We start from the raw sequence: 17,519 nt of genomic DNA on the forward strand, positions 1-17,519 counted from the left end.
AAAAGCCTAATTTTTCACATTTCAGGGATTCCCATGATTCTCAGCATCTTGAATAAAAATCCATCAGTGGGTTTAGCTGTGTGCCGGTTATAGCAGACTAGCTAGAAAATAATCCAGTCAAATAAAGACCATAATGGAACTCTGTGACCTCAGAACCTGTCGGAAGTGAAAGTTCTCTCATGCCAGTGACTCCAGGTAGGTTAGAATTTTAGAACCTTTAGCTTTTATAGTGGGGGCATCAAAAACTGTAATTAGTGTATCAATGGGGGATATGGCCACGGTGGTGCAGTGGTTAGCGTTGTTGCCTCACAGCAAGAGGTTCTCCCATTTGATTCTCAGCTGGAGCGCCTTCTGTGTGGAGTCTGCATGTCCTCCTCATGGTCGAGTGACGCTAAAAGATATGCAGGTAGGTGCGAGCATGAATGGGCGTGCCTTCTATGAAGGTTAGGCAACGGGCTGGCAACTCAGCACTGTAAAAATCCACTGCCAGTCATGACTGGAGTTCCTCTGTGGCGACCCCTAAAGCTGAAAGTCTTAGTGTATCAATGGGGGCTGGTGCAGACACAAAAAAAATAGTAACAATGTAAAAAGCAGAAAGGTACTAAAATGCAAATTTAAGTAGGCAAATGATAAGCAGATTATACAACTAGCAATAAAACTGGAAAGTAAACAGCTGTAGAAGCACAGAAACATAAATCTTGCAGCAAAAATTACAATACTGCTAGTACTGCAATCCAAACTGCAGTCTAAGGTACCAAACTAGGCACAAATTTATCAGTAACACCACTTATGGAAAATGCAATAATAAAGGACTAAATGAGGCTTGGATCCTGTAATAGTTCACAATTCTCCCACAATTGTACAAGGCTAATGTCTCATACTGAGTCTCAGAGATTTCAACATTTCAGTGGTATCCTTTTTATTCCTCTCTCCAATAACTCTGACCTACAGTGGAATAAGCAATCAACTTATATATAACTACAACAGAAAAAGAAGAAAGCACCTTCAAAAACTGGGAAAAATAAAAAGCTCAGAAGAAAAAAAAACTATTATGGGAAACAGTGCCATGGCGACACTTAGGAAGCCAGTAAAACAAAGATTTTTTTCATTATATGCATTTTAAAAAACTAACACATGAGGATGTTTTTTGAAAACCAGTAAAGCATGAAGAAAGTTTTTTTTTTCTTTTTTACATTATGTTAGACATATTCTAATAGTCTACATTTTTAAACTCAGATTTCCACATACCACCCATTGATAATGATCATCTGAACATATCTATATCAGTGATGACGAATCTTTTGGGCTCAGTGTGTCAACAATTCAGAAAATGCCTAACTTGACTCTACTGGTGTGTCACCCCCCCAAAATAAAAAAATTAAAAAAATAAGGAAAGAAAGAAAGAAAAAAATAAATAAAGCAGCATAACTCTCAATACACCATGAATAAATCTCAACAGAATCAGGGACAAATCTAGAGAGAAGTGACAGTCAGTTTTAAACTACTAGTACTATCAATTTGAGACTGACAAGAAAAATGAACATGAATTAATATATATTTTCTGAAGTAAAGTCTATAAATGTAATTATTGTCATTATTAAGTGTAAAAAGTCACCAGTTTTAGGAGGGATTAAGAGGGACAGTTGAGAGGAATGTAAAACAGCACATGCTTAGAAATGCAGATTACTTGCCCTTTGCAGAAGTGTAACCACGAAGAGAAAACAATGTCAGCACTGCCCTTTGCAGACTCTATCGAGTCAGTATACCGAAATAGTCTTTGAGGTTAAAGACTTCCTTACCTCTGCATCAGTGTTGTTGAACTGGCTCCAGGCACAAACTAATTCAATGCACTTCATATGAGCAATGAATGCAAAAGCAGTGTCTTTGGTAACTCAGATGCTGGTGAACACTGGCGTGTCACCTTTGAAGTGATTCATAGGTTTGTCATCACTGCACTATATTCAACTAATGTGCCAATAACTCTATAAAAATGTACCATTCTGAGCTTGAATTCAATTTTTCAACATACAGTTTATGGGAAACCACCACCTGAGCTATATGTGAAACTAAACTGGTGCAGCTCTGATCCAAATATATGATTTGTGACACTGACTGCAAAACAATATTTAAAAATGAAACCACATAATGACAACACAACACTTACCCAGAAGGGGACCTTAAAATGATTACCCTGAAATTTTCATGCCAACATTTCCTGTAATTAGAAAAAAAGCCACAATCCTCTAAAATAGTCAGTTAAAATTGGTAACATATGTCTAAGTATTATATTCAACAAATGCCCATATGTCTCCTAAAATATTACATTTTGAGCTCAGATTGTCAGCACCCTGTCTATGGCTCAGCACCTGAACTGGAACCTGGAACAACTCATATACACACTTTTTTTTTTGTCAAATTTGATTTTGCTGTTTGTGGTGTTTCTCAGATTTGTTTTTGATGCTTGTTACCCACCTATTTGATGCTTCTTACCTACAATACCCCAGTCCTCCTGCTGACCCCAGCAAGCTTACAACTTTCCTTCCCCAGCATGAGTGAGCTGGTAATGATCAATCAATCCCATCCTCCCTTGCCTTGGACCTTCCACAGTTACCAATCAAACGTGGGTCATCTGGGGCATAGTTGGGGATTTATCCATGAAACCCAGAGGGCTGAGGCCCTGTTTTAGCCTCATTTGTATATTTTATAGTAACAAAAGTACATATCTGTTGTGTTGAAATTCCAAATCTTGCACTTTGATTTTCTACATAAAATGTGTGTGTTGAAATTTTAGTAGACTTTCTCACAAACAAACTGCAATGATTTTTTTTTTCAAAAGTCCTGGTAAATGATACTGGGTGGTTATGTTTAGTACAACATTGCTTCAACAAATCTTAGTTATTTTATGAATTGTGCACTGATATTTCTTCACTATAGATGTAGTAGCCTTATGTGTGAGCATCACGTTTGAGCCTGCTCCCATACAAACATTAAGGCAGTTTACTTTTGTAGTCTGTTAAAAATTATTTTATGACAGATCTGGCATGTTTTTGACACTTGGTAAATGATACTGGGTGGTTATGTTTAGTACAACATTGCTTCAACAAATCTTAGTTATTTTATGAATTGTGCACTGATATTTCTTCACTATAGATGTAGTAGCCTTATGTGTGAGCATCACGTTTGAGCCTGCTCCCATACAAACATTAAGGCAGTTTACTTTTGTAGTCTGTTAAAAATTATTTTATGACAGATCTGGCATGTTTTTGACACTTGGCGTATCTGTCAGTAATTTTGCATGACCAGTCATTGTAAATGAAAAAGCCGGTAATGTTTCTTGTATTAGTTAACCTGAGTGAGTCATTGTTTGCATTGCATAAGTCTGTAGCAGATACAGTAGCTTAGATGCCATTCCAAGAAGATGTGAGCTTCTGTAAACAGAATTTTACACATATGCCACCCAGAATGGATGGAGCATGGAGCAGCAGTCTGGTGCAGTTCATTTAAATCAATCAGCAAGTACCACTGGTAGCATTAATGACACAGAGGTTGGGGTGGTGGATGTTCCATGAACAGTGGTATGATGCAGTTCATTTAAATCGATCAGCAAGTACCATTGGTAGCATTAATGACACTGAGGTGGGGGTGGTTGATGTTCCACGAGCAGCAGTATGGTGCAGTTTGTTTAACTTGATCATCAAGTACCTCTGGTAGTATTAATGACACTGAGGTGGGGTTAGTGAATGTCCCATGATCAATGGTACTGTGTAGTTCATTTAAATCTATCTGAAAGTACCTCTGGTAGCATTAATGACACTGGGGTGAGGGTGAGGGTGGGGGTGTACCACAATCAGTGTAGGTGAATTTCATTTAAATTGATCAGCAAGTACCTCTGGTAGCATTAATGACACTTGGGTGGGTGTGGTGGATGTCCCATGATAAGTGGTACTGTGCAGTTCATTTAAATCAATCAGTTAAATCAATCAGCAAGTACCCCTGGTAGCATTAATGACACTGGGGTGAAGGCAGTAGGTTTCCTACAAGCAGCAGTATGGTGCAGTTCCTTTAAATCAATCAGCAAGTATGATGGTAGTATTAATGACATTGGGGTGGGGATGGTGGATGTCCCATGATCAGTGGTTTGGTGCAGTTCATTTAAACTGATCAGCAAGTACCACTGCTAGCATTAATGACACTGGGGTGAGGGCGGTGGATGTCCTACAAGCATCAGTATGGTGCAGTTCCTTTAAATCAATCAGCGAGTATGATGGTAGCATTAATGACACTGATGTGGAGGGTAGATGTCTCATGAGCATCAGTGTGGTGCAGTTTGTTTAACTTGGTCAACAAGTACCACTGGGACCATTAATGACATGGGGGTGGGGGCTGGATGTCTGGTGGGACACACCACCTGTAGGGGTGGTGGATGTCTGGTGGGACACACCACGGCAGCACTGCAGAACTACATTATAGGCAAAAGACAAGATGTGTTGGAAAGGAACATCATTTAGTAAGGTACACAGTACCACAGCATAATGTTCCACATGTATGGATAGCATTTAAAGTGCTTTGGAATGGAGGGGAAATCCACAGACATAACTGGGAGTACAGCAGTGTAGCACTAGCGGTGTAGCACTATGCACCCTAACTTACTTTTACACACAACTTACAGCAGTGCAGCACTGTTTGCTGTGTCTTGCAGTAATATATTACATATTCACAGCAAAGTGATACATTGATCTAAAGACATACATTGTAGCAGTGTTTGTTTTGTGTTACAGTAATATAGTACATGCTCAGAAGACAGAAGCTAATTACTCTATGAATGTACAATGCAGCACTCTTTCCTCTGCCTTATAGTAGCATAGTTGGAAGACTGAGCATAGCAGCAAATTTCTCTAAGGATTTGCAACAGTGCAGAACCGTTTGCTCTGACTCATAATAATGTAGTAAACAAGGCACTCTTGTAAGTTAAACTAAGAATGTACAGTAGTGCATGCAAGACACTGTGGTGGTTATGTGGTATCTGTCTGCCTTGCATTTCTCATATGGGTGAATAGCTAATCATGTAATTTACAGGAAGGTGGTGGTATGCAGCAAGGACATTTTGGTTAGACTAGGAGAGGAGAGGGGAGCCAGTTCTAAAAAGTTTAATTGCATTGCATATATTCATTTCTGGATGTGAATGCTCATTTGTATCTTATTTTCAGATCTTGTAGTTGTGACTGATGTCACAGAAATTCAGTGTCCGGATACTCTGTGGGCACTTACTGGTCTACCATTGCATATTGGTCCATTTATTTAGTTGCTGTGCTTCAACAGCACTGGAAACACTTTACTGGTTACCTGACTGCAGTTATATGTCTATATATGTATTTGTGCAAGTACAATGACATGACTCTTGAGGTTGAATGATGGTAAGGATGTTAAACCCTGTACCTTGTGTCAGTGAGATATATTTACTCCTTTGGTCACTAGCTGGTTATTAGCTAAGAGTGTAAGAGTCTGCAGATTGACTGCCTAATATTTACTTATGAACCTGTACTTTACTTTGCTTTAAAAAGGAGTAATACAGAAATGTTTTGTTTTCATACAGGTCAATAACATTCCAAAAATGGGGTCCCCTGTCTGCATCATAGAGAACAGTGATGGGAAACTAAAACCATGTGAAGAAGGTATGAAGGCTTTGGAGCAGTTTCACTTACCTCTGACTGTGGTTGCTATTGCTGGACGTCATCGAACTGGAAAATCATATCTGATGAACAGACTTTGCAACCAAAGAAAAGGTAAAATAATGGTCCTTTATCTTTCAGAATATCTAAACTTATCAGCAGTTAACACTTAAAGTAGTATCTGTCAAACATTTCTATGTCTAGTGCTACAGATGAAGGGACATGTTATGTTTTGCTGATCTGTTTGTAAGAAATGCACAGCAAACCATTTTTGTCTCAGAGGAATGGCTGGTAATGCAGGGCAGCTGACAGAGTTGGAGCAATAGATTTTTTTCACTTTTGAACTTGAACATCATTGCAGCATTTTCCCATAAATGTCAAGTACACATGATTACATGCATAACTTCACACAGTAAAAAAATACATTATCCTAATTTGGCATGCATTTTGTGAACCCTATACTAAGAAGATCATTTCTATAAAATCTAGATTAAATCTCTGATCATAGATGCTGTTTTTACTTAATCTGTAAATGAATGCATCAAGTGTTTGTTTTAAATATATTAATTCCATGCAGTGTATTACATACATCATGCAAGGTGTAGCATCTCTAATCAGCAGTTGGCTGCTTTATTTCATACCCTATCCCTATTTTACCCCTATGGTTTCTCTTTGGGTTTTCACTCTATTTCATACCCTATCCCTATTCTACCCCTTTGGGTTCTCTTTGGGTTTTCACTCTCTCTATTTCATACCCTATCCCTATTCCACCCCTTTGGGTTCTCTTTGAGTTTTCACTCTCTGTATTTCATAGGTTCATAGGTTCATAGATAAGTACTAAGCTAACTGCTCTTGTGAGCCATTTTAAGCCTATCCCACCCCTTTTGGTTTCTCTTTGGATTTGCCCCCGTCTGTCCTGTTAAGGTTTTCACTCTTGTAGTGTTATATCTTCTTCCATTACTTTTTCATTTCCCCCCCTTTCTTTCCTCATTCTAATCAGTTTTTGCCATCTTTTCTTCATGTCCAGGAACCTCTTGAGTAATTCATACTCCTGTAATGTTTTCTTTCCCTTCCAGTTTTTAATGGTTGTGGTTTTATGTTTAGTACTCAGTATAACTCAACAACCTCTTAGAGCAAGAAGTATGGACAAAGCCATACATAAAAGTGGGACAAAGACCCAAAATAGGGCCATTTTTAAAAAAAAAAAAATAGTCTTACAAACTTAGAAAGTCGATAGAATAACAGGTTTTGCATTTGCATGAATTTCCTGAAGGGTATATTTGAAACTCAAATGTCTGTCATTATTTTCTAACTTAAATCTTTAATAATTTGCCACTATTGACCCAGGTAGATAGTAATTTCTCCTTTGCCAATCATATTGCCAAAGTAGTTAGGAAATCCTTCTATATGGCCCATATAATTACTAAGGGGTTCGCATCTAGAAATAAAGAGGTTATAGTGCCCCTCTACTCGTCACTCATCAGACCCATCATAGAGTACAATGCCCCATTTGGGATGTACCTCACAAGACACTTCCAACAGCTTGAAAGACCACAAAAACACCTCACCAAGAGGATTACTGGCCTCAAACATTTGTCCTATGCAGCCCAACTGAAAAAACTCCGGCTGTACTCAGTGGCATATCGCTTACTCAGAGGTGATCTCTGCCTGACTTACAAAGCCATGTCCAACTCAGGATTGATGGACATGCTCCACCTAAAGAAATCCAAGTCACTGCAAGCCACACGCTGTAGTGAGCTAAACCTCACCACAACAATAAATAGAACATGCTGGAGGGATAGATTCCTGTCACAGGGATTCCCCATGCTATGGAACAAAATTCCTAACTACATTAGGCAGAGCCCCTCACTAACACTCTTCAAGAGAAGCCTTGACGAGTGGATGGGTAACAGAAAATACACCCCTAGGATCACTTCATTGGCTCTGCTTGACAGAGGCTCAGTTAATTAATCAATGGGGCAGTGAAAGCCGACACACTCTGGCTAGGCTTATAAATGCCCTCGGGCAGATAGCCTAGTACCTACCTATGAACTAATTTGCCAGAAAAACACAATTTTATGAAAAATGGACCAAAAAAATATGAGGCAAAAATCTGAGCATTCTGCAAAAATCTGCACAATTGAGAGGTATGGTACTCAGCAGTCTGATAATGTTCTCTTTCTTTCTTTATTTCTTTCTTTCTTTCTTTCTTTCTTTCTTTCTTGCTTGCTTTCTTTCTTTCTTTCTTTCTTTCAAAAAGTGGTCCTCTCTCTTTATGTGACATATACAGAATTCCAAATATGCTCTGCTTCCTTTTGAAATACATCTCCCCAAATCTTCTGTGCCTGCTTCCAGGCTTGTGCCCACTCATTCGCAGAACATGTGCATCATTCCTGCTTCTTCCTCCTGATACTGCCAGCAACTACCATCTTCCTTTCTGACCTTCTTAACTAACCGCATTGGGTCTATTGTGCCTTCACCTGTGACTGGCTACAAGAATTCCTGCTTCAGAAAGCATTTGGAAATACAACACTCTCTCTCTCTTTTTTGGCTTTTCCCAGTTAGGGGTCTCCACAGTGGATCACCTTGTCCGCTCATGATTGGCAGTGGAGTTTTTATGGTGTGTTGCCAGCCCGGTGCCCAAACTTTCACAGAAGGCGCACATATGCACGTACTCATGCCTAGGGCCAATTTTAGCATGTCCAATCCACTTGCAGCATGTCTTTGGTTATGTGGGAGGAAACCGGAGCACCTGGAGGAAGCCCACATGACCACAGGGAGGACATGCAGATTCCGCATAGAAGACACCCCAGCCGAAGATCGAACTGGAGAGCCTCTTGCTGTGAGGTGACAATGCTAACCGCTGCACCACCACGGCCATCCTTTGGAAATACAATGCTGATATTTGAATGTGGTGCCGAGTTGGAACCGAGGATCGATTCCAAAGCCATCAGTCAAGAATGAAGGCAAGATAGGACAACTTCACATTACATACTTATATCAGCATTGGAAATACAATGTTTTCTTTAATGGCCTTGGACTTATTGGTTCATACAATGATCCGCTTATGGTCAAGTATACCTTGGGAAGATATGCATTTGGGACAGTACTATTGGCTGCTATTGTACCCAATTGATACTTTAGTGACTTCACTATATATAGCAAACTCTTCCTTTTTTGACCTAGTGCTTATTGATTTATGTATGAATCGGCTTCAGGTTTTATAGATACAAGGACAGGATTTATGTGGAATATAGTAATCATTGTACCCATTTGATATTCCATTGGACTTTTGTTTACTTTCTGCAAATATTTTGTTTTTTATTCTGTGGTCATATAATCATTATCGTTCTATATTTTTTGGATCTATACACCATGGAATTGAATAATTTACTAAAGGGGCTTGCCTCTGATAGGGATGATCTAACTGTTTTTGGGCTTGGGATGGCTGAATTGGTGGGGAATGGCACTGATGTTGGTCCCGATGCTGAGAGTTGTGAAAATATTTTTTTTAATTTGAATAAACATATGCATCAATTATACAACAATGTATGGCACTAAGCTTTTCCGGGCATATTTGACTAAAGGAATAACACCAAAAGGTTTACGCATACGTATGCAACCATTAGTTAGCAACCTCAATAATATCTTATTGAAACAATGGGGTGAAGTGCAACAGCAGGCGTCTCTTAAATTTGTTGAAATATTAGCTGAGCACCACAATAGAATTAGTGATAAGGAGATAGAATCCATCACTCAATTATGTGTTTTGGCCAAAAAATATGAAGGGCAATCTACATTCAACACTAGTCTCAAGAACCTTGGTAATGAGTTGATAATCCTAGAAACTCAACTCAAAGAAAGGAAGAAAAAGAAGTTCTTAGGGACTCGGGGGACTACGATAAGGGGGACCCTTTCAATATAGGTAGAGACAAACATGTTTGATTTATACAACCCAGTAGGAACCCCTTTAAAAGGAAATGTACTAAATCTATTCTACAAAAGGGAACTACACATAGTATAGAAACCTCGGGGGAAGAATCATCTTCATGATTAGAGACTGATACAGTGGGTGCCACAGGCTGTCCATCAATGAAAAGGAGGAACTCTACTGTCCAGCAGGATTTACACCTAGGAGGAGGGTGGGCAGGAAACACCAGGGAAGTACGCAATATGGAGACTTTGCTCCAAATGTTTGTACGCAAGGAATAAATGTGAATATAACCAACATTTCTTCACATACCCTCACTGCCTCAGATATGGGAATCTTAAATAAAGGATGATCATTTATTCCTGTGTTGTTTTTTTTTGTTCCTGAAGAATATTTTGTGAATGACATGCTATCTTTTTGCAGGAATTTAAATCTCAAATTATTTTTTCAGGACCAGACAACCTCAAAGATCACTGAATTTAAATATCACAAGTCTTCATTTATGCCCCCTATGAACCACAATGTGTTCCTATTTCAAAATGCTAAAATTAAAGATTTACATTTCCAATTTAGGAACTACAGACCCTTGGCCAACAATATTTCTAAAATCTCTATGGATAATATTGTCAAGTTAGCCAATAACCATGAGTTGGTTATCATAGGGGCAGATAAAGGAGGGGCTGTAGTTGTACATGACTGGATTCAGTACGATAGGGAAGTCAGTAGACAACTTTTTGATGCATGTTACTACACACATTTTAGTATTGATCCTACCCCCTTTTTAAGCATCAAATAGATGATTTCCTTTCCTTAGAAGTTGAAGGAGGTATTATTAGCAATAATACCAAATCACATTTGACCATCACAAATCCATGCCCACAATATATATATTTTCTGCCCAAGATACATAAAAACTTATGTAATCCCCCATGTAAACCCATCGTCTCTGGCAGGAACTCATTTACAGAACCTCTGTCCCTTTTTCTTACCAAATTCCTGCAACCACTCCTCAAATGTGTTAGAGCACGTATTAGAGACACTATTGAATTCCTTCAGATTATTTCAGAAGTACAAATTGAACCAGAATGGCTGATGTGTATGCTAGACTAACAGCTTTATACACCAACATTCCACACTGGGCAGGGTTGGAAGCCTTAGACCATTGGTTAAACAAAACAAAATTGTATACGCCAGGTTTCAACACTACTTCTCTGTCTCACAGAACATGTGCTCACAAAAAATATATTTTTCTGTCAGGACAAACGTTTCTTACAGATCAAGGGTACAGCTATGGGAGCATTGTTTGCCCCAATATATGCCGATCTATTTATGGAATATATTTATTTATTCGCAATTTGATTGCCGGGAAAGTCCACTGAGCCGAATTGACCCATTTTCAGTGGAGGCCCGGGGAGAAAAGCTCCAAGATGCATTATACAATTTCGATACAACTGATAGTTAATATTAAATATTAAAGATATTATGTAGAATAGTTACTCATAAATGCATTCAGTATCATGCATAGTTAACAAATTCATTAAGCTTGAAGGTAGGGATCATACAGTTTCATTTGAGAAAAACAGATATGGGTTAGGTGTGGAAACAGTTTACATACAAACCTTTTAAGAAAATGTAAATACGGTTTACATACACACCAACAGTAGAATGCTATTTACAATATTTACAAGGTTGGGCTGTGTGAGGGTAGCTGTAGGAGTTGTTGAGAGCTTAGAGAGAAGCTATAGAAATTGTTGAGAGCTTAGATAGGCTCATAGGAAGATAACTGTGAGAGTTGTAAAGCTTGGGAACCAGAGCGAGAACCCCCTTGGATTAGGTTGGGTGAAGGCAGGTACATTTCCATTTAGTGGACAGGTGTTTGAATAGCTGGGTTTTGTAGTTTTCTGAGTTTGGTATGGTTCTTAGTGTGGAGGGAAGGGAATTCCATTTTTGCCTAGTGAGAAAGATAGGAGAAGTTGGCCAACAGGACATTTAGGTTTATGGATAGTAATTAAGTTCTGATTTTCAGATCTGAGAGCTCTGTTGAGTGTATAAGGGGGAAGGATGTTAGTTAGAGCGGGACATTTTGTTGGCTGAAATATGAGTCTATGTGCAGTAGTGAGTTGGAGATAGTCTAGGTAGTTTGGGAGTTCAAGCCAATTCAGGAATTGTAGGGTTAGGCAGTAATGGGTGGTATTTTTAGATTTAGAGGCAAATTTAGAGATTTTGTTGTAGCAGTTTTCTAGTTTAGAGGTGATAGAGGAGGACAGGTTGGTTAGGAGAGGGGCTGTGTATAATTAGGAAGGAAGAAGATAAGTCAAGGCCAGAGTTTCCCTGGTAGAGTTGGAGAGAAAGCGATTATTTCTATACAGCATACTTAGCTTTTGGTGGGTTTTCTTAATATTTTGTTGAATATGAATATGAAACTTGGTGTTCATCTACAGTAATGCCAAGTAGTTTGGCAGAGAGGACTACTTCTATAGGTGAGTTGGTTTGACTATAGACTTTGAAGTTGATTTTATTGTAGGAGAGGGTCTTTGTGGGAGGGAATAGTAGAATATTTGATTTATTTGCATTGAGAGAGGTGGTTTTGGCACATACAGTTTTCAGTCGTTGAGAAGGCAGTTTGGGTTTTAGTCAGCAATTCAGAGAGGTTTGAGGCAGAGCAGACTAAGGTTGAATCTTCTCCATATTGAATGATTTTAGCATCAGGAATAGCAGTGTGAAAGTTATTGATGAAGATGTTAAAAATCATTGGCCCAAGGATGGATCCCTGTGGTATGCCAGTTGGGGTAGGTAGGAAGGAAGAGATGGAGTTCATCATTTGACTGCCTGTGATTTGTCTGATAGATAGCTGAAGAACCAGGATAAAGCATTATGTGAGAGATTAAGGTTTGAGAGATGACAGAGAAGGTGCTTGTGGGAAACAGTATCAAAGGTTTAGACAGATCGAGTAAAACAGTAGAAACTAAGTGGCCTGAATCTCAGGCTTGATTGACAGTTTCTAGGAAAGAGAGTATAGAGGTTATTGTGCTATGGCCTGGGCGGAAGCCATGCTGGGTAGGAGTGAGAAGATTGTTTTGGGTCAAGAAAGGCATAAGTTGGAGGTGGATGCATTTTTCTAGGATTTTGGAGATTGGTGAGAGCAAAGCAATGGGGTGAAAGTTTGAGATGCTAGTATTTTTGCCTCCTTATGAAGAGGAAGAATATAAGCTGAGCACCAGAGTTTGGGAACAAGTATATATATATCGAGGAACAGATCATCTATGATAGCTCCCATAACTTATACATTGGAGAAATGGACATCTGGAGGAGATATCTGGACGATTGCTGGTTGGTGTGGAGAGCGGATGTTGAATACTTATTGGAATTCATTGAATATCTAAACATAAACAAATGGGGAATTGAGTTCACGGTCAACTATGATAAAAATAAATTACTTTTTTGGATGTGTTGGTGTCTAGAGCATCTGACCACACGTTCACCACTGAAGTTCACCAAAAATTCCCTGAATACAATTTGTTTCTCCATGCCACCAGCTTTCATCCACCCCATTTCTGTAAGAACATCCCTAAGTCCCAGTTTAAATGTATTTGTTCTGATGAAAACACTTATGAACATTTCAGGGATGATTCTGTCCTTAGATTTAGGGACAGAGGCTATAAAATGGGCCATGTTTTACACAGGAAACACAATGCAGATAATATGAAGCGTGGAAACCTTCTACATTACAAAGAGAAATGTAAGAGTGGAGGGGTGCCCCCTAGACTTGTCACTACATGTGGATGCAACACCAAGGTACTGATGAACATTGTGCAACATCATTGGAATATTTTGACATCTGACACCAGACTTTGTGAAATTTTGGGCGACAGATGCTACTTTTCTTTTAAGAAAGGTAAAAGTCTTGCTGCCTATTTCAATAATTATAAACACGGTCAACTTGATAAAAAGAAACATACCCAAGTCATTTTGTCAGGAGACCCCTTAATTGGTTGTTACCCCTGTGGTCACTGTGTTCACTGTCCCAGAATTTTAAAAAACAAAAGCTTCAGTAGTCAAAATACCCCTCAAGTTTATAAAATTAAATTTTTTGCAAATTGTCTTACTGATTGAGTGGTTTACTTAGCTAGTTGCAGTTCAGCATTTTTCATAGGGCAATCTTCAAGACCCCTTAAATTTAGAATTTCTGAACATCTTGGTGACATTAAACACTATAAAGAAACCAACACCCTATATAAACATACCATGACACATAAAAATGCCACATTTAATTTTACTATCCTAGACAAAATAGTAAGACCTAGAAGCAATAAATTAGGGTGGCATGAATTATTAAACAGCATGGAGAAAAAATGGATTGTTAAATTAGTAGGTCTCTTCAAATCAGGGCTTAATGAGCATCTTTAATTGGTCACATGTCCTTTAAATCATGTATATAAAGAATGACTTGGCCTTCATCAGTGTTAATGTGTAGTAACTATGTATATGTAAAGCCGAAACCAGTTCTTGTTCTTGTGTGTAGAGAACTTCAACAATAAAGGATTATTTTGGTGCCACTGTATGCTGGTCTCTTATATTTTTTGGTTTGCTTTGACCTTTATTGAGACCGTGCAGCTGCCGTACTCGCAGAGGTTTTTTCTGTTTCAGTTCTCTAACTTCAGATCAAGTCACTATAGGTCGTCCTTTCACTCTACCTCCCCCATTAGCCACAGTGACAATGGACGCTTCAAAGATAGGGTGTGGGGGGGCATTATCAGGGAAAGACAACCCAAGGCACTTGGCAAGAACATGAGACTCATCTGCACATCAATGTACTGGAGATGAGAACAGTGCTTTTGGTGTTGCAAGCATTTCAGCACTCTCTTCCTCTAGGAACAATTTCAATCCAGACAGATAACATGTCTGTTGTATGGTACATCAACAAACAAGGAGGAACCAAGTCTTACCCCCTTTGTCGAGAGGCCCTCATAGTATGGCAATGGGTGACCTCATCCCAACACTTTCTAATAGCAATGCACATCCTGGGGAAATCCAATGTGATTGCAGATAAACTAAGCAGGGCAATTCTAATGCCTCACAAGTGGCCCATGAAGCAAGATGTGGCAGAAATGATTTTTCACGAATGGGGACAGCCTTGCTGCGATCTCTTTGCCATGCCCATGAACACAAAATGCAGCAGCTACTTTGCCCTTATCCCCCCACCAGGGGAATCACTGAGGGATTCACTTGTACGTGATTCACCCCTGGGCCTCCTTTATGCTTTTCCCCCTTTCCCACTGATACCCAAGATACTTCAGAAAGCCAGCTCACTGGGAGTGACATTTATCCTGATAAAACCATACTTACCTCGTCAAATTTGGTTTCCCTTCCTACAGCCTCATCTACAGGAAAAGCTTTGGATCCTGGGTCCAGTACCAGATCTCCTGACACATTCTTCAGGGACTTTTCATCCCTCTCTTTCCACCCTCAAGCTGGCAACTTGTCTGCTCTGGTTCCCAAAATAGCCAGGTCACAAAATCTCATCTGCAGTTCAACATATTCTGATTTCTTCTCATAAATCATCTACCAGGAAATTGTACCTCAGTAAATGGAAGACATTTTCTACCTGGGCGTCATAAAATCATATGATCCATATGCAGTGCCCATATCATCTATAATAGAATTTTTGACTAATTTTTTTAATGAAGGAGCTGCGGCAGCAACTGTTAAAGTTCAATTAGCAGCTATCTCAAATTTTTATACTGGCAATGGAGATTCAAGTATAATGTCTCCCAGGCTGGTAAAAGCCTTCTTAACAGGCATGAATCTATTAAGACCATATATCAGACCACCATTACCACCATGGAATCTCAACTGTCTTTTGTCCAAAATAACCCCCCTCCCTTTGAACCAGCATCATTATGTGAACTGAAATTTCTAACCTGGAAAACTGCCTTTCTAGTGGCTATCACATCAGCCAGGAAAGTATCTGAACTGCAAGCCTTATCCATTAAACCTCCTTACATGCTGTTTCACAATGATAGAGAGTCACTCTGAACAAATCATTCCTTTTTACCCAAGGTATGCTCAGAATCTAACCTCAGTCAATCTACTGACCTACCAGTATTCTTCTCCAAGTACGACAATAAGGCAGAATACATGCTACATTGGTTGGATATAACCTACATGGAACAAAAAACTTTAGAAAATCTGATCAACCTTTTGTATCCTACTTGGAAAATAAAAAAGGTCTTCCAGTAGCGAAAACTACTTTGTCAAACTGGCTGTCTCTGCATTTTGTTTGTATATAATTCAGCAAATAAAGAACTGCCACAAGGGGTCAAATCTCATTCAACAAGATCAGTATATACTTCCTCTGCTTTCCGTGCTAGGCTTCCCATAGATACTATTTGTGCAGCAGCTACATGGGCTAAGCCTCATACCTTTATCACTTATTACAAAGTAGACAGGGCCTCCAGGGACAGGGCCTCTTTTGGCTCCACTATTGTGAAGAATGTACTCCCTTAAGCCACCCTTTTGGCTCCACTATTGTGAAGAATGTACTCCCTTGAGCCACCCAAGAAGAAAGGTGCTAGGGATGCTGTACCATCAGTCAAGAATGAAGGCGAGATAGGACAATTTCACATAAAGAAGTTATGTACCTACCATACCATTCCATGAGAGTTGTCCATTTCACCCTTCATTCTTATGTCCCACCCTCTTAACTCCCTACCTCGATTTCTGGGAGAACGAGAGGTTGGTTTTCCATTTGGCTATTGGTCTTTGACCCTCTTGACCAATGGATGGGAGATTGCAGATATACCCCAGGGATTACCTCAGTGTCACTGCTCAACAGAAGCACAGCAAAATAATGGGTATAGTTCCCCATACTAAAGGGGTGGCGTAAGCCACAAAACTATGGGCTAGGCTTGTAAATGCCCTCGGGCAGATAGCCTAGTATGAACCTATGAACCTATGAACCTATGGTAAAGGTGTACACTTGATTTAGATATCTTATTTTCATTTTATATAAAAAAATAGAACATCAGCAAACAAGATCTGGGGAATGCCCTACAGCATCATGGGATAGGGATGGAGCTAAAAGCTAACTGTAGACCTTGAGCTTTTGAAAGTGGTGCTGAGTCAGAATCAAGGATTGGTTCCAAACCCATCAGTCAAGAATGAAGGGTGAGATGGACAACTCACATGGAGCATTATCATAGGTACATAACTTCTTTTTTTCTTTGCTCTAACTGTTTCAGTGATATTTAACAATCCTATACTGTTCTTAGGTTGTAGTTGTTAAAACAATTCTACAATAACATTTTTTTTGTGTTTTGTGAACATATGTCAAGCTTAAGTTCCAATGTTTCTTTAATTGTCTTTACTTGTGTTTTGTTTCAGTCTCCATTTTCTTCTCCTAGCCTCCCATCCAGTTGTTGTGTTCTTAAAACCTGGTGGATTTTGAGTTGCCCGCCTCCACTATAAATTTGACATTTGACACTCCTCCCAGTCCCATCCCATCAGCTCATTCTACTGTGTACAGTGATATCATTTGGCAAGGGCCACCCCCATTAGTTTCTTATGCTTGAATTATCTTCTGTTTCCTCCCTTCCTACTTAACTAAAAAAACACACTTTATTCAGCTGCTTTTACTGTTTTTGTGTCTCTTCTTACTTTATTACTTTATTTTGCATTTACTGCTTGTTCTTATGGCGTTCAATTGCATTTATTCTGCTGCATTTATTATTGCTTCTTAGTAACCTGATTAAATTGTAATTGTTACTCTAAGTGTATTAGTTGTGGTTAAAGGACTTGGGCTTCAGGCCAGTTATTCTACATTAAGAAGGTTTGTGGGCTGCAGTCTTGTGTGAAGAGAGGGTAACATCTGTCCTTCGAAGCAGGGAGTTTCTGGGTGATGGCTTATTGTGCTTGTTCTA

At 39.2% G+C, this 17,519-nt stretch overlaps 1 protein-coding gene across 1 annotated transcript in view; it reads left to right on the forward strand.

The window, feature by feature from the left end:
- The window catches only part of LOC122800357 (guanylate-binding protein 1-like), a 598,755-nt gene that overhangs the window by 363,800 nt on the left and 217,436 nt on the right, over positions 1–17,519 (forward strand). The window contains exon 2 of the mRNA XM_044069807.1: positions 5,594–5,783. Within this exon, the coding sequence (XP_043925742.1) occupies positions 5,612–5,783 (172 nt within the window). The 5' untranslated portion in view covers positions 5,594–5,611. The remainder of the gene's footprint in view (positions 1–5,593; positions 5,784–17,519) is intronic.

The sequence above is a fragment of the Protopterus annectens genome, chromosome 4.part0, assembly GCF_019279795.1.
Source record: "Protopterus annectens isolate FY-2018-M chromosome 4.part0, PAN1.0, whole genome shotgun sequence".
Classification (NCBI taxonomy): Eukaryota; Metazoa; Chordata; order Ceratodontiformes; family Protopteridae; genus Protopterus; species Protopterus annectens.